The 26,673-nt window shown below is 41.2% G+C and overlaps 1 protein-coding gene across 1 annotated transcript in view; it reads left to right on the forward strand.

Annotated features, from left to right (window-relative positions):
- Positions 1 to 3,713, forward strand: part of PID1 (phosphotyrosine interaction domain containing 1) — an 87,635-nt gene extending 83,922 nt beyond the window's left edge. The window contains exon 3 of the mRNA XM_028731155.2: positions 1,678 to 3,713. Coding sequence (XP_028586988.1) covers positions 1,678 to 2,154 — 477 coding nt within the window. The 3' untranslated portion in view covers positions 2,155 to 3,713. The remainder of the gene's footprint in view (positions 1 to 1,677) is intronic.
- The last annotated feature ends 22,960 nt before the right edge of the window (positions 3,714 to 26,673 follow it).

Below are 26,673 nucleotides of genomic sequence, written 5' to 3' on the forward strand. Positions count from 1 at the left end.
ACCGCTTCCCACCAGCACAAACCTCTTCCAGAGATGAAGCAGAACTCTTGGCCATGCATGTATCTCTGTGCCCAGATCCTGTTCTATCTATACCATTCTCTTTCACCCTTTTTGACCCTCTCTCCTCCAGCACTAGCTATGGCTCTATTTCCTTTCCACTTTGCTTTCAAAACTCCCAGTGAACTCTGTCATATGCAGCATCTGCTGCTACTTCACTGCTTCCCCTAAGATTCTGGTACCCTAAAGCAATTGCTTAGGTCGACTTTGTAACTAACTAGATCCAAACTATATATTTTAGAGTTGTGAACTGGGCCGTTGTAGTAGTAGTAGCAGTAGTAGTAGTAGTGAGAATAATTTATTTCTACCCTGCCCATTTGGTTATTTTTACGGATCATATTTTAATTTGAGATGTTGAAAAAGACAACACAATGTACATAATAATAATTATTAGCATCTGTAGAGCACTTTTAACATCATTCTGTGGTTTTTATAACAACTCTGTGAAGTGGATGAGTATTATCCCCATACATGGTACCTCGGGTTAAGTACTTAATTCATTCCGGAGGTCTGTTCTTAACCTGAAACTGTTCTTAACCTGAAGCACCACTTTAGCTAATGGGGCCTCCTGCTGCTGCCACGCCGCCAGAGCATGATTTCTGTTCTCATCCTGAAGCAAAGTTCTTAACCTGAAGCACTATTTCTGGGTTAGCGGAGTTTGTAACCTGAAGCGTATGTAACCTGAAGCCTATGTAACCTGAGGTACCACTGTATTGTTGAGACTGAAAGAGAGCAGTTTGCCAGAGACCCGCCTAATGGGTTTCTGCCTGGTGGTAGAAACAAGAACCGAACCACGAGCGTTCAGATTTGCAGCTCTTTGTAGCTTGTTTAGGCATTACCTCTGAACACAGAATACCAGCATGAATAGGAAACATAGAGCTGTGTAGTGAGAAGCTTTGAAGGGGGTCTCTCTGTGTGTTTGACTATCTTCAAACCTTCCCACTCAGTGCCTCATACTTTGATTATGATTCCCTGTTCAAGCATAATGCCTAACTAAGCATGTCCTAGGCTGCAGTCCTAAAACACTTCCCAAGTAAGTGCAAGCCCTCTTGAACTCATTGAGCCTTGCTTCTGATTAAACATGCACAACATTGTATAATTAACTCACTGTGTTACACCAGTTTACTTGGAATGTATTATTTTAGCACTATTACAGGAATAAAATTTGAGAGCTAGTAGAAAGAGAGTGCTTATCTTCTGTTGTACTTCTACATTTAGAAGCAATCATTGGAAGATAGGCAGACATAAGTTCAGACTTGACAATGCTGCTTCAGATATTTGTATTCTTGTGTGATACGTACATAAGTCTAATTGGAAGACAAAATAGGCACATTTTGATCATTGCAAAACTAATGTGGACGTACTCAGTAGCTGAAACTTCAGCTTTTTAATAGAATTATCAGGCGATGCAATATTTGAATGTACTGTGAATTCAGTAGTTCTAATTCAACGTCACCTAGACTTTGAAAATCCCAAGCTAAAAATTGCTTGAGCTGAGATAGGTCTACAGTTTTCAAGTGATGCTAATGGTGTTCTGTGTAAAGATCACAACATGTTGAAATTGAAATTCCAAAGACTTCCGCTGACAAACTTTCTTTTCCTTTCTTTTTCTTTTCTTAGGTTACATATTTGGGTAAAGTTTCCACAACAGGGATGCAGTTTTTGTCAGGTTGCACGGAGAAACCAGTCATTGAGTTGTGGAAGAAGCACACGCTTGCCAGAGAGGACATCTTCTCAGCTAATGCCCTTCTGGAGATCCGCCCCTTCCAAGTTTGGCTTCATCATCTGGACCTCAAAGGAGAGGCCACTGTCCACATGGATACCTTTCAAGTTGCACGTATTGCTTACTGCACTGCCGACCACAATGTCAGCCCAAACATTTTTGCTTGGGTTTATCGGGAGATCAACGATGATTTGTCCTACCAAATGGACTGCCATGCCGTAGAGTGCGAGAGCAAGTTAGAGGCCAAGAAGTTGGCTCATGCCATGATGGAGGCCTTTAAGAAGACTTTCCATAGCATGAAGAGCGATGGACGGATCCACAGGAATAGCTCATCTGAAGAAATGTCTCAAGAATTGGAATCTGACGACGGCTGACTTGAACTCATTACTGGTTAAGCAAAAGCAGAAAATGGCCCTGGGAATAGAAGCATATAGATGAATAAGCAACAGTTCAATGTGGGAGTGATGGGGCGCCCAACATGTGACTGATCAGCTTTTCAAAATAAAGAAGCAATTCAGTAAATTCCCTAAAATATATGCATCTTTATAGTAACTGCACCACATTGAAATCTGCTGCTGCTGTTTAAAAATGTGACAAAACATTTTTACTTGTGTTTCCATTTTACCTTCAACCACAGCTTCCAGCCCCATTTTGGCCCTCACAGTTCAGGCTCGTCTCATAAAGATAATAAATTATTTCAGTTTGCTTGTTGAAACAAGTGAACAATTCTCATGATAGAATCCTCTAGGATTTGTTGCTAGAGTCTTAATACAGTTGCAAATGGGATCCATTTCTAGAGAAGAAAATACAATTTGGTGGCCTACTGCTAATCCTGTTGACCGTCTCCAGATTGAAGTAGCTACCTGCCGTCTTTTAGATTAACAGCCTGAAAATCTACATAAACTCACATTTCACAGTTTGAATATTCAGAGATGCTTATATTTACACACTATAATCATATGCTATATTTTATTTTATTTTACCTTTTTAATGTACCTGCAGCCACTCATTTTCCACTTTAGCCCTATAGTTTTTAAATACAAACTTGCAGGGATACCAGAAGGCAGGTTGGGGAGCTTGGGGACCTGATTGTGAACTGTTTTTGAATGCCTGGGACGATCGAACCACTGCTGAAGATTGTGAGAGATTGTAATTTGGTAATTAATGATAAACTTCGGTAATTAAGCAGTATATAAATAGCTTCAAATTAAAGATCCTGGATAGTTAATAGTTAAGCTGCCTCACATGCTTTCCCTCAGTTCTGGCATGGTATGAGAACCTTATACACAGCAGTCTTGCCACCAGCTATGTCCATATTGCCCCCACTTCCTTGGGTATCATTTCTTATGTCCAGTTTGATCACAGGGTGTCTTACAGTGGAAAGGGATCAGGTTTGGAAGCAGATTATATGTTGTGATTCAAAACCTCATACTAATATTTCCAGAACCCTTTTCTGGTCACAGATGAAAGGGTTCATAACTTGAGAAAGTTGTTTATTTGTTTCTTTTTTTTAAAAAAAATGTTTAAAGGCCAAGTGCTGATTAATAGGTTGCAGATAACGCTGCTCCTTTATACATATAGTCTTGTTCATAAATCGTGGTAATGTTAGGGGCACGAGGGCACCTTACAGAAGCCTTAAAAGAAAGCTAATCAAAGCAGATAGCTCTAGCGGTCTGTTCCATTGTGTGTGAATATGTATACTTTGTATGTTTGTGTGAGTGTGTGTATGTGTGTCTGCGTGTGCGATCAGTGTCACAGCATGTAGATTGATCATGGGAACATACTGAGGAGGACTTGCACCTCTTGAAAATAATATGCTTATTGCTTTCCAATGTATGTAAACTATTCTGCAATGTAAAGGCATTCATACTTTAATAAAAAAAAAGGTTTGAATCAAAGATAAATAATTTCAGGCTCTTTGATTTTATGTGTACATTCCTGTTTTATTTCAAATACCATGTCTCACTTTTAATATGCCATTTTACAACGGTAATTTAACTAATTCAAAGTTCTGCTGCAGCATATGAATGGAAGCTTAATATGACTAAAATAACCATCTTACCCTCTAATTAATTGCAGTAGTTATTTTATCATTTTCCACTGAACATTAAATCTCAAATTATTGCATTTTAAAATGAGCATATACTTTTATTTTGGTATGTGTGGACTCTCCTTCCCAAGTCCCTAATTTGGCATTCAGAGCCAGAGCTGTAAAGTTTGTCGGAACTGGTGGTAGTGAGATGCTCTTTCTGATTTGCAGAACTCTAAGAGAGGCTGTCCCTTGCTCCTTTTTCTCCACCTCATTTCTGTGGAAGGACAGCAGCCTGTCTTTCCTTCCACCATCCTTCTCAAACGGTCTGCTGCTGACTAGGAGGGCAAGGTATCTGAAGATGCGTGCTCAAACACGGAGGTACTTTACATGTCACGTTAAACCATAGTTCAATTTCAAGCTATGGTTTAATGGCAATGTAGCCAACCAGTTCCCACTGTTTCCAGGAAGCTTTCTGAGAAACCAGCTTTGCAAATTCACCCTTTGCCATAGTGCCCACATTTGTCTACATAATTGTCGGGGTGCCAATTGCTTAAGCTGCTTGTGAAGGTCTTTTTGCATGAATCACATTGCTAAAATGGATGTGTGTTTTCTTGGCCTAGAAAGAAGTTGGATTCATAATGGTTCTTTTTATTTAAAAAATCCACTTTGTTGAATAGTAACGATATATTTCTTGAAGAAAAATGCCTCTCATTTCTGACCAATACTGCTCCCCCCGCTTTAATTCTCTATGGATTGTGCTTCAGAACTTGAGTATATATTTTTAATGGCTTGCTAAAGCAGAACAAAGGTCTGGCTAGCTCAGGCTCTCAGCCCCCTTGACTCCAGCAGTGGAATCTAGCCACCCAGATTTCTCTGGAAAGGGGATAATGAAGATAACTGTCATTTCTTCTTGGTGTTCAATATTTCTTTTTCTTTCTTTTTTTGGGGGGAGGGAGGATGGAGTTTCTAGTGAATATAACTTCTGAATTATTCGTTTCCAAAATAAATTTCTCTGGCATGAGAGACCATTTGTACTTGTAGCACAGTTATACTTGGAGCCAACTGTGTCATTAGAAATGTGTCTTTAGAAGCTAAAATGAGTTTAATAATGATAATTGTAAACGTAGGAGCATGGGTTATTTTTCACTAGGATGACAGCATGTAGGGGGTTAACCTTTCCCTCCTTAGCTGTGATCTAGATCAGGCATGTCCAACTTTCAAGAAACTGAGATCTACTTCCACTATATAAAAAAACTGGCAGTGATCTACCAAAGTTGTTGAGCTTTTTTGGGGAAGTCATTTGGGTGGTGGGAAGGGTCCCGCGATCTACCATGGAACCCCACGATCTACCAGTGGATCGCGATCTACCTGTTGGATAGTGGCTGGGAGGAAGGGGTTAAACCTTCCTCATATTCTACAGTCTGGATGAAAACCAAGGCTTTCCTATGCCTTTTAATTCTTTTTAAGCCTGACATTGTTTCTGATGATATATTTAGAATCCCATCCCATTCGATCAGTAGTCTGACTGGTAGCAATTTTCCAAATTGGGGCCTTTCCTAGTCCACTACCCAAAATGTCACACATTGAACTTGAGGCCTTTATATGTGCAAAGCCAGTGCCCTTAAGTAGCTGTGATGGTAAAACTCAGAAACACCCCTAAAACTAACTTGAAGCAATTAAATGTGGATCAGCTTTTGACAAATTAAGACCTCATTATCTTTGTTCACTAAAAGGCACCATATATAATCTGAAATGTGAAAACAACTAATATTTCAGAAAGTTCACAGCTCTAGCTCATTAGTATGGAGGGCAGGGGGAACTCTGAAATTATCAACACAGAGAAAATTTGTTTTCTTATTTTAACTCAGAATACATCCTTGCTCTCACACCAAGGCCGCTTGAGCTGTAAGTCAACCTACTTCCTCACAAAGCTATATCCATAAACTGTACAATTCCTTTTAATGAATTTGATTGTTAGTCTTGAGATCCAGTTTCTCATCCCATTCAAATAAGGTTAAGTGGCCACCTCTTGAATTCCTGTCAGCTTAAGACTGCTGTGACAGTCCTCTGAATTCAAACAAGTCCTCATCTTGCTATTCAGAGATGGTACCATTTAATATTGAAGGTGAACAAGAACGGAGAAAATAAACACCACTGACAGACTCATTCCTAGTATGAGATGCATCTATTGCCATCTAAAGCAATGCATGCTCACAAGAAAAAAACAAACAGTGACACAAATTAGATTGAAGTTGCTTCATCTACAATCTGTCACTGCTGATAGAAGGAAATGTTTATGAAAAATCCACATGGTGTAAATTTACATGGAGTAAAGCTCTTGCGACAGGAACCAGGAACCAGGAAAGAAGAGGCAAGACACACAGTAGAACATGGGCCACATTTTATTTAAACAGCTACATTGATAATAAACAGTGTGGACAACCAAACTATATCAGATGCCAAATTGTGTCCCCAAGCAAGGGACACAAACAGGAAAATGATCCCTTTACCCGGACTATTAGGGTGCATGGAGAGCTCGTTCTGACCCCAGCCAGGGCCCTACAACTCCAGGCAGGTGAGGCAGATTAGCCTCAAATATGTTCCATATGCAGGCGAAGGGCCGCACAGCTCCTAGCAGTTGGTCTCTGGGGACACCCATCAGAATCTGCCTCAGGGTGCACCTGTTTCCTACACTTTCCTGCCAAATGTGATTAATTCATCTGTTTAAAGACACTGCCCCATTGGGCCCTTAATGCCCTCTGACATCGAGTACAGGGTGAACAAGGGTGGGGTGGGCAGTCCCTGATAATCCAAAGAGACATGAGAGGAGCCTGTCTGAGGTTTAAATAGCTCTATGGCTCATCCCAGCACCAGTGTTGCACATGTTTGTGAATGCTGATGCCTACCTCTCTCATGGCTACAAAAGATGCTCACAGGCCTTGTTGGGATTTGCCTGAGCCCTACCCGTGGATTAAATGAGTGTGTGTGTAAAAAAAGAAAAAAGAAAAAAAGAAAACTTGTTATAGGCATTTTGTTGTTGTTTAGTCGTTTAGTCGTGTCCGACTCTTCGTGACCCCATGGACCAGAGCATGCCAGGCACCTCTGTCCTCCACTACTTCCCGCAGTTTGGTCAAACTCATGCTGGTAACCTCGAAAACACTATCCAACCATCTCGTCCTCTGTCACCCCCTTCTCCTTGTGCCCTCCATCTTTCCCAGCATCTTCTCATGAGGTGGCCAAAGTACTGGAGCCTCAGCTTCACGATCTGTCCTTCCAGTGAGCACTCAGGGCTGATTTCCTTAAGAATGGATGCATTTGATCTTCTTGCAGTCCCTGGGACTCTCAAGAGTCTTCTCCAGCACCATAATTCAAAAGCATCAATTCTTCGGCGATCAGCCTTCTTTATGGTCCAGCTCTCACTTCCATACATCACTACTGGGAAAACCATGGCTTTAACTATACGGACCTTTGTTGGTAAGGTGATGTCTCTACTTTTTAAGATGTTGTCTAGATTTGCCATCGCCTTTCTCCCAAGGAGCAGGCGTCTTTTAATTTCGTGACTGCTGTCACCATCTGCAGTGATCATGGAGCCCAAGAAAATAAAATCTCTCACTGCCTCCATTTCTTCCCCTTCTATTTGCCAGGAGGTGATGGGACCAGTGGCCATGATCTTCGTTTTTTTGATGTTGAGCTTCAGACCATATTTTGCGCTCCTCTCTTTCACCCTCATTAAAAGGTTCTATAGGCATATTCATATGGAATCTGCTTGTTCCTCATTTGTTGGTATATTGTATTTCTTAGGAAAGATCTACGGTATACTGCTCTTCAACATCAGCTTCCAGTGCAGTTTGTAAATATAATGGTCACTATTACCTGCACTTTTTTTTTAAAAGAGTGCTGTGAGTGTCAGTGTGCAATAGGGGGAGAACCTAGTGAGTACCTGCAGACACAAAAATCACGGAATAGAAAAATAGCAAAAATATATAAGTAGCATTCCACCAAAAAATAAAAATAAAAAACCGATTGAGGCCTTTTGAAAGTCTGGGAAGAATATAAAGGTATTCACCCAGGGCTGAAAACATTCGAATTGCCTCCAAGTTTTTGGGGTTTGGTTTGTGTTCTCATTCCTCAAATGGAGTATCATAAAGAAACCAGCAATCCAGTTTGCAGTAAATCTGCTTTCCGGGGCCCTGTGTACTTTTAAGGTGAAAATGGAGCTTACTTATTTGCAATTCAGTGGTGGGATAGTTCCAGGTGCAAGATGTCTGTATAGAGTTTCCACCTAAGTAAAAAGGAAGAAGAGGCCACTGCAAATAACTGGACTAGGGCAGCAACATGTAACTGTATAGCAATCTCGCAAGCAAATAAAATGAATTGCACTCAATTTTATACTAGCTTCCTTTGTAAATATTTATCACTAAAAATCCCCAGAAGTTATCCCATGGAAGCTACTTCAACATTTCCTTGCTATGCTATCAAGTAGTTCCATAAAAGGGCAAGGCAGGGTTTAAGAGGGGAAGCCCTTTGATCAGCATGAGACAAGGCTGTGTTTTGACCACAGGTACTTCCAGTGCTGCACTTTCTGACATCAAAAGTGAGATTGCAATTAATAATGACTGTGAGCTTTTTCAAGGACCCTACAGATTTAATTCTAGTGGGCAAAATATTATCAAGCCATTGAGATACTGAAAGAATACCATTGCAGTTGCTTGAGCACCACTTCTGTTTTTCTGCCTTCTGGATTATACATCTTTTCTGGGTCATTTACTTTCCTGTAAAAAAACACACACACCACCACCATAATGAATCACAAATTATACTTCACAGCAAGTACCTGAACCAAATCCTGTGCCAGTGAATAAATTGATTTCCCATAACATGGGGAACTAATTGTGCATCCCTAATATATTTCAGTCAACATATTTTTAAAAAGCAAACACATCTAGGCCTTTGGGTCATAGCTCTTAGCTTGATATTCAGCTGTTTTTGCCAGACATCAGAGAGAGACCAACCTCCATTTATCACATTCTCCTGAGCTTTAGGATGACAATATGCTGGCATGGCCACCACATTTTTTCCTTAAGACGTTGTCCTTAGAATGGAAACAATTGGGCTTTGAAGTTAAATATGCTGAGGTACTTTCTGGGTTGCAAAATGTGTACAGATTTGTGATGGGTTGCCTCTCCTGGCTCACCTCTTAATGAGCTTGGCTTTCCCTCACTTTCTCAGAAAGCGCTTGGAAACCATCAAGTGGTGGTGGCTGTTGTTGATTTTTAACCAAGAATTTTCCAAGGAAGCTTGGAATGTTGTCCTCACTGCCAACTTTTCCCAATGGGATCCTTTGAGATGGAGGATGGGATACAAATTCAATCAACCGATTGATCCATCTGAAGGTTTAACCCATAGCAGGAAAAGCAAGATGTGGACACAGATGCTTTCTACATTTCATCCTGAATGCCTGGGTACTAATGCCTGGATACTCTTGAGCATTCACTGCTGCTTGACAGTATGAGAATTGTAGTTTCCCTTTGTGCTTCAGTGAACTGGGCCAGCAGACAATGCATTTCAGCCTTGAAGATGTCTATCATTACTAGCCAAACTTTTCTGGCTGTTTATTCTTGGAGGAATAAATATGTGTCAGGCACCAACTAGGAGAGCTGTGAGCCCACTATGAGTTGGAACTGAAACCAGTGGAGTTGGGACTTTGATTTGACTTTGGAAGGGTAGAAGAATACTAGTTTGCCATTATGAGTCGTCCACCTCACTCCAAACTTCAAATTATGTGAAAGGCAGATTTCAGGATAGATATGCCTAGCTTAATAATGGATTTGCAGGCAAACGCAAATGCCCCATGCGTGAGTCCCTAGCTGACTCCAACAACCTCAGGTACACATGCATAACGTTTAATGGAGCTGAAGTCCCTGTGGCCAACAACTGAGATAAGAGAGAAAGGATATGAGTTCTGTTCCCTTCTTCCTCCCAAACAGTTGGCCGGCCCAATTCCTAACTATTCTTAAGGGGTATGTGCCCACAACAACTCACTTCACACTATGATATAGTGCAAATGACCAAACACGTGAGGTCCCAGAGGGAAGATCTTTGCCCTCCTCCTGTCTTTCTGGTGCTGCACGGATGTAAGCTAAGCCATGGTTTGGTTTTTTTTGTTATATCCGAACCCAGGCTTGTGGTTTTTCTCACTCTAGACAAGCCAAAAGCTGTAGCCATAGTTTGTTCTATGGCTTACTGCCTGCAGTTTGTTTTGGGGAGACAAACCATGGGCATGGGTTCAGTTGTAATGCTAAGCCAAATCATGGCTTATCTCAGAAGGAGCACAGGACCGGAGGGGGAGCAAAAAAGTCTTCTCTCCAAAATTCTTCCTGTTACTTTGGTATGGTTTGGTTTAGCATTATGTGTGAACTGGGTCAATATTTCAGTAAGGCAGAGCATGCATACAGCCATGCAAGATGGGGGAAAGAGCAAGTTTTTACCTTAAAAGGAGAAGGAAAGTAGTTTGCCTGTTTAAACTTCCTTCTTCAATTTACAAAATAGCACATTCACTATGTCAGATGCGTCCCAGTTCCCCCCCCCCCTCCTTTCGAAGTTCCAACATTTCTTCTTTGATCAATCTAGGATATGGCCTTGTATTTGCATAAAGATCAAGACTGGGTCATAATTGTCTTTCATTTTCTGCATAAATTTAAGAAGCTTCTCAAGTGTCTGCCTGTTGTTTCATGTAGCAGATTTATGACTTCAGGACCCTGGGCATTCAGATAAGAGCATACCCCTAGAGCTGAGAAGCTGCGCAGATATAAAAATAATTTACAAACGAAATTTTCCACACTGCCGTAACTCATCTTGTTTTCATAAAGGTCAGTCTTTTTACTAAGTTAATTAGAAGATATTTTTTCCCTTTGATGCGCTGGTTACAATTAATCACTTCTAATTTTCCTTATCAGTTTATTATTTTCTCCCACCCCACTCTACCCTGCAAGAACCCAGCCCAAAAGGCTTTCTTTCCCACACTTCATTTGAGAAAGTTTGCTTTATAAAGTTGTCTAGGTAAGTAAACTACCAAAACACGCTCTTCAATTTTTGCAATGAAAATGCTTAGCTAGATTCTTTGCATTTATAGTGGCTTCTGTGTGCCTTTCTGAGATTAGAAAACTGCTAGAATATATTCTGAAACCAACAGTTGGGATGATTTATCCGTCACCATCTAGAGGAGGAGCAGCCAACATGGCACCTTGCAGATGCTCATGGAGTTCAAATCTCCTAAGCCCCAACCAGCATAGCCATTGGTCAAGGATGATGGGAGCTGTGGTCCAAACACATCAGGAGAGCACATAGTTGACTATCCTCAATTAGAGTAATTCAGGTTTACTAGTAAGGTAGTACAAGTGGACCTGGAACAAATTGTTGCATTGTCTCTTTCAACAGCAGTGCTCCTGTTCAGGGACTACCTTTCTCCAAAATACTCCATCCCACCTCCTCATCCAGTTTTCTGATTATCTGTTTATGAAACTCATTATCCCTTGGCTTGTGAGCATGTTCAGTTCTCTTTGGGCTGTGTTATTTAAGGAGTTGCTCAATTAGGTTTTTTCTTTTGTACTTCTGCAAACATTTTGGATTCTTCTGCCCATGCTGACAACTCCTGTTTCTCAGGGGTCCTGTTTTTAGCTCTCGTCATCAACACATGAGTCTGCTCTTAGAGGGAGGAGGGAGTGATAGCCAGAGACAGTCCATGACCATTAACAAGAATTTATTGTCTTACATTTCCCCCATCTTTCTTTCATCTGCTTGGCCTTGCAGGCCTTTTCCACCTGACCTGGGAGGGCAGGGCCCTGACGGACTCCAGCTACAAAAGCTGAGGCTGCTGAACAGAATCTAGGGCTGGGGTATGATTTAGGGGGTTTTGTTTGGGCAGCAGAGAGGACACGGTTGTTGCTGTTTTTTTGTAGCTTATGATTTACATGGAAATTGTTCAGTTTGGTTGTGTATTTTGGATGGTTTGTTTATTGTTTATGACTACCTTTGCTATGTTTGTAGATATGTATTTTTATTTATATGTTGTAAGCCGCCTTGAGCATGGTTTTAACTTTGGAAAGGCAGCGTACAAATAAAATGATAGATTGATAGATTGATCATGGAATCCAAGGCATCATACTTGTCAATCATCCAGGTACCGGCCAGACCCAGACCTGCTTAGCTGCAGCAACATGGTGGTCTCATATGCCTTCAGACCATTTTCATGGACAATACCCTAAGAAGAAACCCCAGGCCTAGCACAGGACATGGTTTGCTGAAGCTTTCTTTGAACAGGCTTTCTCATATGTTTGCGTAATGACATCATGACTGCATTCATCTAATCTGCTGGGGAGCAAAAACTAAAGCTGGTTTGTCTCAGTGTCAGGTCAAAAACTGGATGTGGGCACAGCAAAGCCAGCCAAGTATCCTCTGGATCTGTCTCACTACTGACAATGGGCTCAATGTGATCCTTTGCTGTGCTAACTCAGAACTGATGTAGCAAAAATACAGAATTTCCTTGCCCCTCTGCTTTCCACCCTTGCCAACGTGAGTGGTGGACCTTCAGACGTAGTGGTGGCTTCCCTACTCCATTAAGTCCCCTTGCTAGCCCCCAATGACTTGGATTTCATCTACATGTGAGAGGGCTCTCTCAGCAGGGAAACCCCACTTGCTGAATGCCGTTCTCAAAGAGCTTTGCATGGCACCCACCAAACTAACCTTTAGACATGATGCAAAAACATTTTTGTTGAGCCAGGCATTTAAACAGATTTTAATCTGAGAAAATCGCTGCCTTGTTTTAAGGTTTTATCTGCTGTCTTTCAACAATGATCTTGTGTTTTATTGTATTGATCCCCCCCCCATCCCTAAATTTTAAACTGCCTTGAGTTCTGTTAAGAGGAGAGTGACTAACCTCTGTGGCCCTCTAGATGTTGTTGGAATCCAACATCAGCCCCAGCCAGCATGGTCAATAAATAGTCAGGGATGATGGGAGCTGTAATTCAACTACATAAGGAGGGCTACAGGTCAGCCATCCCTGAGCTAAACCTTTTCACAGTGAAACAGGCTTCTCGCAGACAACACACTGAGCTCACCACAGAGTTCTGGTCTCAAACTGAACCCTCCCGCCTTCTCTTCCTTGTTTTCTTTCCTCAGAATGATGCATCACATAGATGGTATGGTTTCCTGTTGACCAGCTGCTCTGCATTTGTTGACTTGCCTGCAGGAGACCCATGGAATAAGGGGCGCAATGGAAACAAAACACAAACACACACAAGCTCCCTTTTATCTTTTCATTTCCTCCTTTTAAACGTTTTCTTTATTTTCATCTTTCTCAGATAGTCTCACCAACATCGCAGCATTATACCGGGCAGAAGTAATCAATGGCAGATGAAACCATAGCTACCTAAATAAGTGGTATGTAGAGAGGCATGTGCACAATACAAACATTATTTCTGTATCCTTTCTATTGCAGGGGTCCAAGTCACTCTATCTGGCCTGCAGGACTCTCCCCGCCACCACACAATTTCCCCATATGCCATGCCCTTAACTGGGCCTGCTTTGCACCCTCCTTGAGTGCTTTTGCTTGGCAATCCATTAGATCTGATATCTTTGAATCGGCTGGGTTTGTTCCTGCCTGACATTCTTCTTATGAATTCATGGTAGGCCTGTTGTCCTGATTGAGAAGACTACAGTATATTTGATTGTGAACCACATACTCCATTCATGGATTTCAGAGAGAGTTCTTTATAATAATAATTGAAATTGATATTGAAATATTTTATTGTCACTTGTACAACTTGTATACAGTGAGATTACACAAACACACACACCCCACTCAGCTCTCTTAGTCTTAATTCCCCTTGTTTACTGACTTACACCCACTAAACCCAAAAGTCAGTTGCCCTGTTGTTATCTTTTCATTCAGCAGCCTAGCAGCCCACAGATAGAAGCTGTTCTTTACCCTGTTGGTGCAACTAATCATGCTTCTGTATCTTCTGCCTGAGGGCAGGAGATCAAGAAAGTGCCGGCCAGGGTGTGAATCATCCCTGAGAATTTTCCTCACTCTCCTGAGGCAAAGTTCTTCCGCTATTTCAACCAGCAGATTCATGGGACAGCCCATAATATCTTGTGCTGTGTTCACTACCCTCTGTAGGCACTTCCTATCAGTTGATGTCAAACCAGTGTACCACACTGTGATGCAGTATGAAAGGACACTTTCTATTGTTGACCGATAGAAGGAGATCATCAAATGTTGATTGACATCGTTCTTCCGCAATACTCTGAGAAGATGGAGTCTCTGTTGGGCTTTCTTAACTTATATTTCTGAGTTCCCTGAAGTATCCCCATTCTATGAGTTGCATGGGTTGTATCCCAATCAGAGATAGGCAAATTTGTTGATTTCAGTTTCCCTCAGTTTCTTCTTCCAGTCTTATGTTTAGTTCTCTACATTGCCTCATCAGTTTATTAATAATGTTATGTGTGCATCTGCATGTGTCTTTGTTTTCATAGTTAACCAATTGTGTAGCTCACTTGCCTATGCAATATTCCCAAAGCATCTATAATGTCATTTTCTGATACAGTTTTCTGGCATTGTAACTATTTATAATCCTTTTTCCTATCTCACCCCTACTCCTAGTTCTCATTTTCCCATTCTGGGAAATTCTGATATCTTAATGCTGACTTATCCAAAATGAAGATGAGCAGGTTTAAGATGAGCAGCTTTGTGTGCTGACTTTGCTTTGACAAAATGGTATGTTACTGAAGTATGCTAGCAAGTTTTGTGTTGATCAGATATAATGGATTAGTCAGTAATTGGAGTAAGTCACTGTTTGGCTTAGTGTGCCATCCAAATTGGGACTCGTGGTTAATCTTTCTCCCTGCTAAATTGGCATTGTTATAATGTGGCTATTAATGGAATAATATTGGAAAACTTCACTCACTCACTCACTCACTCACTCTCTATCTCCCCACTAACCATGAGCTGTAGCCAAGGGCAAACTGGGTCATTATGTGGTTTTAAGTCAAGGATGGGGAAACTTTGGCCTTCCAGATGTTGGCCTTCAACTCCCATCAGTCCCAGCTAGCATAGCCAGTGAGCAGGGATGATGGGAGTTGGACTCCAACAACATGGAAGGTCCCAGGTTCCCCTGCACTGTATTGTTGTAAGCTGGCTTAAGTGCTGTGTGGAAAGACAGGATGCAAACATCCCAATCAATCATTATTGATCATAAGGAGAGGAAAGGGGTCACTAACCCTGATTCCATAGGAGCCAACTCCTAGGGGCTGTAGGGGCTTTGGCCACCACAATAAAATATTTGAGGGGAACATCCCTCCAAATTGATGGGTATTCCCAGTAATTTTGAATCACATGAACCCCATTGCTTTAACTGAAAGAAATACTATAAATTAACTGACCACACCTATAAATTGGACTGAAGGACACTCTCTGAATGCAATTGCATGCCACATTCCCTAATAATCTTTCCATATTCTCCAGATACTTGATCTATCAATATTTGTATGTATTTCAACATTTGTCCTTTTGGGCATTTCCCCCTTAATATTACATCTTCCACTGGGTGGAAAAGGGGTGGGGGTTTGTTTGATGGTTCTACTCTGCTTCCTATTATTAAGTGTCTCCTTAGTCCTGTTCTGTTTATGATCTCACCCCTAGGATTTTCTTTGCACGCATTGCCTTTGGTGACAGACATTATCATACTCCTCTGTGATACAGAAATAACTGAAGAATTGTAAAATCCCTGAGCACTTTGCATAGATGTAAAGAGGCATCTATTGATCAGCTCAGGGGCAGGTCTACATGACCCTTCCCCATCATCTATTTATTTTTTTTTACATTAGAAAATTGATATACCACTTGATTGACAACAGCTAAGCAGTTTACATTGAAACTCAGATTTCTGAAGCCCACGCCAAAGTAACTTGGAGCACAGTAAAATCTAGTATGGCCATTCCTGTTCTGTGAAACAGCAGTCCTGTTGAGTTACGGCAGGCATCCACTATCTACACTTTCCAGACACAACTTAAGACATTTTTGTTCTGACAAGCTATCACAACAAGATGAATAGGTCTCTGCCTTCTTCTTCTTCTTCTTCTTCTTCTTCTTCTTCTTCTTCTTCTTCTTCTTCTTCTTCAGCTTTCTACACACACATCCCAAGGTACAAAATGCAGTAAAAACAGCCAAAAAACAGCTAAACACAACACAAAAAAGAGAAGCAAAAAAATTAAAAAACAATACAAAGTACACCCAATAAGATGAATGATGTATTGTATTGTTTTTAAATATGTTTGGCTTCTGTTTTTTGTGTTGCGTTTAGCTGGTTTTGGGCTGTTTTTCCTGCATTTTGTACATTGCCTTGGGATGTGTGTGTGTGGAAAGCTAAACAACAACAACAACAACAACAACATATTAATTAAAATATAGCAAACATTAAAAATGAATTAACATAAAATTATCAAAATATAAATAAAGCCAGCAGTTTTAAAATAATTATATCTTATTTTGCATTTAGTTTGTTTTTACTGTTATGTATTGCAAACCACCCAGAGAACAGGGCAGGGTGCAGCACACAAATGTCATAAAACAAACAAATTGAACTAGTGCCCTTTTTTTGTGAAATTCCCAGAAGCATCTCATTGGCGATTGTGGAATGCAAGTTTCTGGAGAAGATGCCTATTTTGTTTTTTCCGCGCAACTCTTCTTATGATTGCATGACTTCTGTATCATGACTTCTGCATGTCAACGTTACTTCAGTTGTTTCATTAAAGTTGTGGCTTATATTTCTGGTCCATCGTTTGTTATTTACCTGTAGCCTTTGTTACCAGGTTTATTTTAAATAGCTGATTCACCTTTAAAATTTGGATGGATGTGCACTGGGTCCTTTAAATGCTTCCATTAGTGTAGTTGCCAGAGTGATCATGCATTTAATAGATTCTAGCTTCTATGGCACTTCAAACAAACAAACCCAGGAGAATAATAAGAATCTGGGGAAAACATCAAAGTTTTCCTTTTAAAAAGCTGAACTGATTAACTGGTGTCTATTTTTATAATCATCAAAGATGCAAACCCATCTCAAAAGTATGAACTAGTGAAACCTGAGAACTGTAGCACAGTAAAGCTCAATTAATATACTGAGAATGACAGCTATTGAATATGAATGAGGCACACTTAAAACCTTGGGTACAAAGGAAAGGAGATTCAGTGTGAAGCTTGACGGGTTAGCCTTGATTTTATTAACAGCTGTACAAATGGGAGGAGAATAACTTATTTATGTGTAACATCCTTACTCTGGGGGATCTTGAAGTTCCTTCCTCATTAATTTGAAGCAGAAATGTTCAACAACAGATAGTTGTTGTGCGACCATGCTTAGATACTTGTGCAAATGTTTCACCATTGTGAACACTTCTGTTTGAAATCTGGGTCTCACCGGAGAGGTTTGTTAACCATCATTTCAAACAAAAATGTTGAATGGAGACAAGAAGATGCTTCCAAAGTGTTGTCATGCTCGACGATAAAGAGTTTTCTATCTCTTTCTTAGTTTACCTGAGTATATTTAGATAATAGGAATCTGTTCAACTACAGGTGGGTAGGGTATAAATAATAACATTGTGATTATGATTATCTGCTTCCAGTTCTGGATGCCCTAATTTAAGAAGGATATTGACAAGCTGGAATGTGTGCAGAGGAGGGCAACCAAGGATCTGGAAACCAAGCCTTATGAGGAATGGTTGAGGGAGTTGGGTATATTTATCCTGGGAAAGAGGAGACTGTGAGGAGATATGATAGCCATCTTCAAATATCTAAAGGGCTGTCACATGGAGGATAGAGCAAGCTTGCTTTCTCCTGCTCCGGAGGGTAAGACCTGTACCAATGGCTTCAAGCTGCACGAAAGGAGATTCCAACTAAACATCAGGAAGAACTTTCTGACAGCAAAAGCTGTTTGACAGTGGAAGAGACTCCCTCAGGAGGTTGTGGACTCTCCTTCCTTGGAAGTTTTTAAGCAGATGTTGGATGGCCATCTGTCATGGATGCTTTAGTTGAGATCCCTGCATCACAGGGACTAGATGTCCCCAGGGTCCCTTCCAACTCGATATTTTTATGATTCTATGATTGCTCACATACCTTGGAATATGGAAGGTATGCTGAACCTGTACCCCTATTAGCCTGAATAAAAAATATCTTCTTCACTCTTGAATAAGAGCTGCTGTGGTGAGTTTGGGGCATGGGAACCTGACAGCCTCTTTCTAGGGCGGTTTTAATTTTCAGTTGCTATATATGCCAAGAGTAACCTTTTAAAATGTAATATCTATTTCCTTCTTGAGCAGCATTGTTGGAATTCTATTTTTTAAATCAGTACAAGATCATTTGAATTCTCTGAGTAGAGCTGCATGCATCTTAGCAAGAACGAAAAATAAGTTTGGAAAGTGCAATGAAGTTAATTAAGCAAAATAGGCAATTTATGCCAATCTAGTAGACAAAGCGATGTTCAAACATACTGGGTGTTAGAAAATTTTATGCCAGAGGTAATCAAATATGACTAACCTGGCACCTCTGATTCCAGACCTTATGTTCCACGAATACCAAGATTTTCCCAATCATTAAGTCCACTTCCTCACATTGCCACACCAGTCTGCTTTTTTTTTTTTAAAGGTCTATGAAAATCTATCGGCATTTTAGTGTGAATTCCTCCTAAGATACACACGTTTATATGCAATATAATATCCATTCTGAAGGAAATCAGCCCTGAGTGCTCACTGGAAGGACAGATCGTGAAGCTGAGACTCCAATACTTTGGCCACCTCATGAGAAGAGAAGACTCCCTGGAAAAGACCCTGATGTTGGGAAAGATGGAGGGCACAAGGAGAAGGGGACGACAGAGGACGAGATGGTTGGACAGTGTTCTCGAAGCTACGAACATGAGTTTGACCAAACTGAGGGAGGCAGTGGAGGACAGAAGTGCCTGGCGTGCTCTGGTCCATGGGGTCACGAAGAGTCGGACACGACTAAACGACTAAACAACAACAAATATGCAATAATGCCTAATATACACTTTCTGCAAAGCAGTCTTCCTAATATAATGTACTGTATTTTTGTATGTTATTTTCACTAATGTATGAATTTCTATACAGTCAAAAGCTTGCTGAAATGAGCATCTTGTTGCTTTCTTTTTTAATGTGGGATAACCAGCTTCACATAACAAACATGCTTAAGTCTAATTAATGCCTGGCGCTGTGGGTAAAAGCCTCAGTGCCTAGGGCTTGCTGATCGAAAGGTCGGTGGTTCGAATCCCCGCGGCGGGGTGCGCTCCCGTTGTTCGGTCCCAGCGCCTGCCAACCTAGCAGTTCGAAAGCACTCCCGGGTGCAAGTAGATAAATAGGGACCGCTTTCTAGCGGGAAGGTAAACGGCGTTTCCGTGTGTGGCTCTGGCTCGCCAGAGCAGCGATGTCACGCTGGCCACGTGACCCGGAAGTGTCTCCGGATAGCGCTGGCCCCCGGCCTCTTAAGTGAGATGGGCGCACAACCCTAGAGTCTGTCAAGACTGGCCCGTACGGGCAGGGGTACCTTTACCTTTACCTTTATGCTGTCCTGCCAGGCTTAGCTACGGCATTTCCCCTTATGTTGATGGGGGAATACATAATCAAGCCTATTGTACACCCCAAGTTTACCTGAAAAGCTCTGCATGTGAAGAAGTTTGAGCTGGTTGCACCAGCTTAGCCACATGGCTTTCACAAGCCATTCTTGTGTTCCTATGCCACCAATTTAGGAACTTCTACCACTTTGTAACTAGGCCAAGTTTTACTGCGTGTGCAACTTTTACGACTGACGTATGGAAAAGCACATGAACCAGGCCTTTGAAGAGTTTGCAAGTAAACCATTTTTTTAACTTACCAACTGTTTTCTATGCTAGGGGAAGTGGGAATCTTTGGAACTCATTTGGAAGAGCGGATTTTCAAGGTCTAACACCCTATATTTGCAAGCTTTAAATTGCTGCATATTTTGTGACCTAAAATCTCTGCTAGAGTTCTCTCACCAAAGAATGTTGTTGTTGTTTAGCCATTTAGTCGTGTCCAACTCTTTGTGACCCCATGGACCAGAGCACGCCAGGCACTCCTGTCTTCCACTGCCTCCCGCAGTCTGGTCAAACTCATGCTGGTAGCTTCGAGAACACTATCCAACCATCTCGTCCTCTGTCGTCCCCTTCTCCTTGTGCCCTCCATCTTTCCCAACATCAGGGTCTTTTCTCACCAAAAAGTACTTGCCCCAAAACTGGATCTTGGCATCCCAGAAATTGTGTGTGTGTGTGTTGCACCAACACTAAAAACTTTGCATTACTGGTCTTTGTCAGGATTTGACTAACTATCTGAAGTTGCAGTGTCATTAGAAAAGCCCTTGTTGGTGTCCCCATCCATCCCGGTCATCCAGCAAGAAATTCTGGGCCCAGGACTTATGGATAATTAGCACAATGAAATATTTGATGTGGAGCAACACAAGAGACAGCCATTGAACACTAAGGACCCCCGGGAGAAAGAATGGGACATTAATTGGCAGCTGGTACAGATAACAACATACTAGAGTTGTGCATTCTGGCTACCCAAGGCAACTTTGCCAGCCGCAATTCAAACTCAGAGTTCTCTCCTTGTAAATGCCATCTTTGGAATCTCCAGCACAAATCCAAATTGTGTTGACGATATAAATTGGTTTAGTCCAACTAATCCAGCCCAGTGGTATTGTGGAGAGCTTGTCGTCCTATTTTATCTGCCTGCATTTCTAGTCTGCATAGCTTTCTGATTATGTAACAAAATGGGACAGATGTTGAATGTCCACTTCTGGCATCCGCCCCATCATTGAAAAAGCATTGGGCCTTGTACACTGCAGCCTGAGTGAGTTTTCTTTGCACTTGACAAAACTCCAAAGCCATTTGTCTGTGGCCGGCAACTTCCACTGAAACACAGTTTTATTTATGGCTGCACTGAAAGTTCAAGCAGAGAGCTCAGCTCTGTGGCCGTGCATTTAAATCTTTGCAAATGAGAGTTCTTGAGTGTTCTTTCTTTCTTTTATCCCTTTGCGTGTTCGCTTTAATTTTTATTTCACTTAGAAGATTTTTAGGAGGCAAAAGGGATACGAGGGTGAAGGGAAAGCTCTTTTATTAACCTTATACTGTCACACATAGGAGGTTCTGTTCTAAAGAATCACAATTAAGTTACTGCTTCCTTCATGTAATGACCAAGGAATTGGCCTCTTTATGTGGAACACAATGGACGTGATGCATTCCACTGTGCAAATGGAGGTGAAATTTACTGCTGTACAGAGAATTTAAAATAAACTCCTTTGCTATTTAAGCTCCATTCAAAACCTTTACAAAATCTAGACGCATGCCTATATGTAATAGTGGAGTTCACAATGCCTTTTGACATTCCATCACAATTTAGTGTGACCAACAAACCAAATGGATAGATTTAAGGGTCAAACCAGATGTGTGTTTAGAAATGATGACAGGTTTCTGAAAGTTAAATATTAGGCATGGGTGGGGAGTGATTGCCATTGGCACCACAACATGCAGGGGGGGAGGGTTAAATCTTTGCTCTTCTGTCATGGTATCATTAAAAAATTTAAAACCCACAATGTGATTGCTAATCTAACAATAACAATAACACTAAGTTATTTATACCCTGCCCACTCTGGGCGGCTCCCAATAGAATATTAAAAACACAATGAGACATGAAAAACTTCCCTTCAGATGTCTTCTAAAAGTCAGATAGTTGGTTATTTCCTTGACGTCTTATAGGAGGGCGTTCCACAGGGCAGGCGCCACTACCGAGAAGACCCACTGCCTGGTTCCCTGTAACCTCACTTCTCACAGTGAGGGAACCGCCAGAAGGCCCTTGGCGCTAGACCTCAGTGTCTGGGCTGAATGATGGGGGTGGAGACACTCCTTCAGGTATTCTGGGCTGAGGCTGTTTATTATAACAGGTCATGAGACCCTAAGCAGATCAAAGAGTAGGGCTATCCATAAAGATGCAGGCCTGGTTCTGAATTAGTGTGGTTTTTCAGGGCTAGTTCGGTCCTGCACCAACCTCTTGCTGTTGTCCCTGAGTCTCCACAAAGGTTGGCTCCAATTAGGCAACTGAGACACTAGTCTCAGACAGTAGATAGAGAGGAGCAGTGGATTGGCACCCCCAGTGTATCACAGGGTCCTTACTCAGAATGAGACTGATTACTCAGAGTGGCAAATACAGTTTAAACATCAGAAAGCATTTGCTGTTGCAAAAGAGTGCTCCTATAGACCACAACAAGGCCATTTCTGCCTGATTGGTCCAATTGCTGGGTCTCAGGAAGGCCTCTGAGGGTCCTTCTTCAGAGTGAACCATTGTTGGGGCAGGAATTTATAGTTGCCACTCCTACAGAGACAGTAAACCCAGCAGAGTGGGAGGAGGAGGAGGAGATGGTGAATGGCATTTAATGGGATGCCTCAGGCAGTTGTATCTATTCGGCTGGCCTCCACCTCTTTACTCTTGCTTGTATAAACGGATGTTTGCCACTCAGAGCTAAAGCAGAGGTGACATTAGATGTGTGAAGGAGTTTAACATGGGTGGGTGGGTGTGTTCTAACAGTAGCCATTACAAGAGGGGAGTGAGTGAGACTGGTGTCGTTGCAGTCAAAGAGGCTTTTAAAAATCCTGCCAGCCACCCATGATGTAGTTCACCAAAAATCCACAGGCAGAAGGTGGTAGGAGTCCCAGGAGAAAGCTTAAATTTGAACCAATTACCGCCACTCTTGGGGGGGCTAATAATAAGGGGGGGGGTTGTCAGCAGGGTTGTGGTGCAGGGGAAATAATGAATTTACTCATGGCCAGCAGACTAGTTTTGGGACCTCACATAAGAAGGGATTTTCTGGAGGATTGCAGCTACAGAGGAAAGGGTTGCATTCCCAATCCTAATCTGCTGTGTTCTTGATAATTACCACCCGACTACAGCTGATGTTGTTTGCATTTAAAACAGTACATTATATGCAAAAATTAATTTAATGACACACCTAGCTTGGCACCTCTTTAACCACATGCTCTGTCCCAACTGAGTAAGTCAGTACTGCAATTATTTCTGGGAACACTGAGGATACTTAGCCACTGGACATTCTGCCCACATTTAAATGATCAATTCTTCACTTAATATGCCACATTACATGATTAACCATAGTTTCCTGTTACATGTGAATCAGGAAACCATGGTCAATGTCTTTCAAACAAGCCAGTAAAGGAAGCAACTGTTTAAAGGTGACTTACAAATCCTGGTTTGCTTGGAAGCCATTAACCAGTTTGCATATAACTATGGTCAGCTTTCATGAATAACTTCCCATTGCATGTAATAAAGGCTATGGAACACTAACTCGAAGCTGCTATTAGTAATGTGCTGATTAAAACAAAGCCAGATTCCTTCCTGTGGTATAGTAGTGACCCCTCCATGCATTTTTACTTTACTTTACAGCAGGGACAGGCAACCTATGGCCACCCAGATGTTGTTGGACTGCAGTTCCTGTTAAGTTGTGGGTGAACATATCAGACAACACAGCGATTCTTCAAACAGCTCTTCTTTATTCAGAGGCCAGAACAGAACTGAACTCAAGGGCTCAGTCAGCCTGCTTATATAGAGCTCCAGTACCACGTTACTGTAGCAACTTTCTAAAACTATCCAATCACTGAACGTCACTTTCGATCCTTCATTTGCATAACTATCTACCATATCCCCCTGCTGGCCCAGGGTGAGAACTTCAGTACATAACAGTTCCCATCAGCCTCAGGCAGCATGACCAATGCTCAAGGGTGATGGGGACTGCAGCACAATGGCAGCTAGAGGACCGCAGGTTCCCCACACCTGGTTTGCAATTCCACAGCACCGCCATCTTTAAACTAATACAAATGCGGAAACTAATACCAACAAAAAAAGCACATTAGAGATAGAATTAAAATATAGCTACATACACAATTAGCTGCTTACATGCCCAAACGGCTTTTAAATGGCTTGCAAGTATAAAATCAATTGTGAAATATCCACACATAATTAAAATACATGATAAAACAATCCATCAAGACATTAAATTACAATGAAACAAACCCATTAAAAAGCTTAGCAATTAAAGCAGGGGGAAAAAAAACATTTAGAACAATTAGATTGAAAAGTTCAAGTTCAGGGCAAAACTAACTGGGTTCTATTTGTTGATCTTAATGCTCTTACCAAGGAGGGTAATATGGTTTTTCCGGTAACCTGGCCCAGAATTGTTTAGGGCCTCTGCGTGTGTGTGTGTTCCTGTATTAATACCTGGTAAAACCTGAGGTCATTACCATCAATGACAATTCTTAGGCAACTACAGTCTAGATCTTTAATTATAGCAGACACACAACATACACAGGGGTTACATTCTGGGGATTGCGACTAAAACCAAAATCATGCATAGTCAAAATACATTGGGCATATCTGTGGGTAAGGTCTTTTTTCCTGGACATCTGCCAGGATGTTGATTTCTTTTTTAATGATCTTTTTGCCAAGCACATAAAGCTGAATGCACACATTAAATGTTAGTTATTTAATGTTAGTTAGTTGCAGGCTTACTGTATATATATATATGTTTACAGCCATGTGGGAGGCTGCAATTTCATGAGTTCGAAAAGGGCTCAAATATTTATGAATGAGAGAGATGTGCCTTGCACAAAGCAGCAATACTACATGTTAAAGGGGACCCAGTGAACTATTTATATACAGTACCGCGACTTCTCCACATCAGAGGAAACATACATCAGACACATTTTAGAGAGTTCTAAGAATTTTATTGGCTCTGTGTTTTTGTGGTCTCCCAATGCCTGTAAATCCAGGAATTTTATTAGTACCTTGAATACTGTTCAGGACTTCAAGGGCTTGGAAAATTATCCCTAATAAAACAACTGAAATCTCCCAAAGAGATTTGTGGATTTAATAGTGTTCTTTCTGTACGGTCTGATATCTTGGAACTGTTAATCGCCACTGAAAAGCTGAGAACAGCCTTTTCCCTATAACACGTATTTCTTACCCTAGGTGGTCATGAAGTAGCGAAGTTAAACTATTGAACCGACGCATCAGGATGGAAGTTAATTGGTGGAGCTGTTTTCTCTCTATTCACCATGAAGACATCAAGGAAACATGAGACCCCATGTATCTGAAGCACTTGGCAACCCCTCAGGAGACCCTTGCAGTTATTTGCCACAGCCAGTAACTGGCGCCTTTGAAATCCTACCTCATCATATCCTATTAATACAACGAGGAATGCACTTTTAACTGAATTGTTTCCATGAAATTAAAATGAGTTCACTGTATAAGTGTTTAATGGTGCCCAAATACAATGGTATCTCAAAACCTAAGTAAAACCAAGTCAATATAACAGTGTTAGTGGAGAGGGAACACAGGGGGAGGCCTTTCCAGAACTTTCTTTCAAAGCTCCAACAATGATGTTGGCATGCTGGGGTCTTCCTTGTTTTGGCAAGTGTAGGAGATGATAATGGGTATTTCAAGTTTGTTTGTGATGGATTAGTGTAGAAGAAGTCCGAGAAAGAATGAGGAAAATCAGTAAGCAGAGGCTACTTTTGTGTGTGCGTTTGATGTGGCTTCTGTTTCATGCTGGCAGCTTAAATGGTGACGCTTCTTTGCAATATTGTTTGCGTTTTTAATTAAAAGATAAAGGTCACATTTATGCTAGATGAAGATCTTTTGTTAATGGGCTTTACCAGTTCAACCTGTAGAGTAAGAAATGAGCACTTCTCTCTGGCGCTTACTCTCAGGACAATTGGATGCCATTGCAAAAATGCCAATCCTAATAAAGTTGGCATTTGGGGAATCCCATGCCTAGCTCCTTCACTTCAAAATGTACCACTGGATAGATTATTATTTGAATGGCAATTTAAAACGTTCAAAATACTGCCCAAACTTAACTGATATCATCATCCTAACTATACCAACTTCTTTTGTGGTGTCAATTTTAATTAATTGTCTTGGTACATGTAACTGCCATATTGTAATTACCACTAAAATGTGGATTTATATGGGTAAATTCTGCATACTCTGTGTGCAGAGATATCACACAAGAGTCCAATGTATTCTTCCTTGGATATTTGCAGCAATCTTTATTGAATATTTGAGTGTCCTGAGTCACTTCAGTCCTGTGGATTTCAAAAAATCATACAATTGTAGAGTTTGAAGGCACCCAAATGCAGGAATCTCAACTAAAGCAACCATTACAGATTTGCCCTTATGTTGGCACAAAGAATCCTTACCTTCCTGAGACAGTCTTCCACATTTATGGAATAAAAAGCTACGTCTTTAAGAATTAGTCCCAAGGCACTGAACTGCTGCCATTATCATAAACAATGTACTAGCAATAAACTCTCTAGGTGATTGGCTTGAGAGGCCTGGAGGCAGCAGCCCCTGAAATAGTTTTATCAGTTAGCCACAGATTTGAGGAGCGGTGCTTTTCTCTTTGACTGCCACCTTCTCACAAATCCCTTGACATGGATTTCCCCATGACCACACAAGACACTGCATTGCTAGTTTTATAATTCCAGCAAAATACCATACCCAGAGCAAATTGTTTTATAATTCTAGCAAAATATCAAACCTAAAGCGAATTGTTCGGTTTTGAACATTTCAGGGGAATGAGCCGTTAATCTTGCCTTCATGTAAAACACAGCAGAACAAGGTTCTATGGCATTCCTTGAAGCATGAAAACACAATAATAACAAGGAAATGTTATGCTCCCCAAAAGCCTTTCAGCACCTACTCTACATATATGAAATTATTT

The sequence above is a fragment of the Podarcis muralis genome, chromosome 6 (assembly GCF_964188315.1).
Source record: "Podarcis muralis chromosome 6, rPodMur119.hap1.1, whole genome shotgun sequence".
Lineage (NCBI taxonomy): Eukaryota > Metazoa > Chordata > Lepidosauria > Squamata > Lacertidae > Podarcis > Podarcis muralis.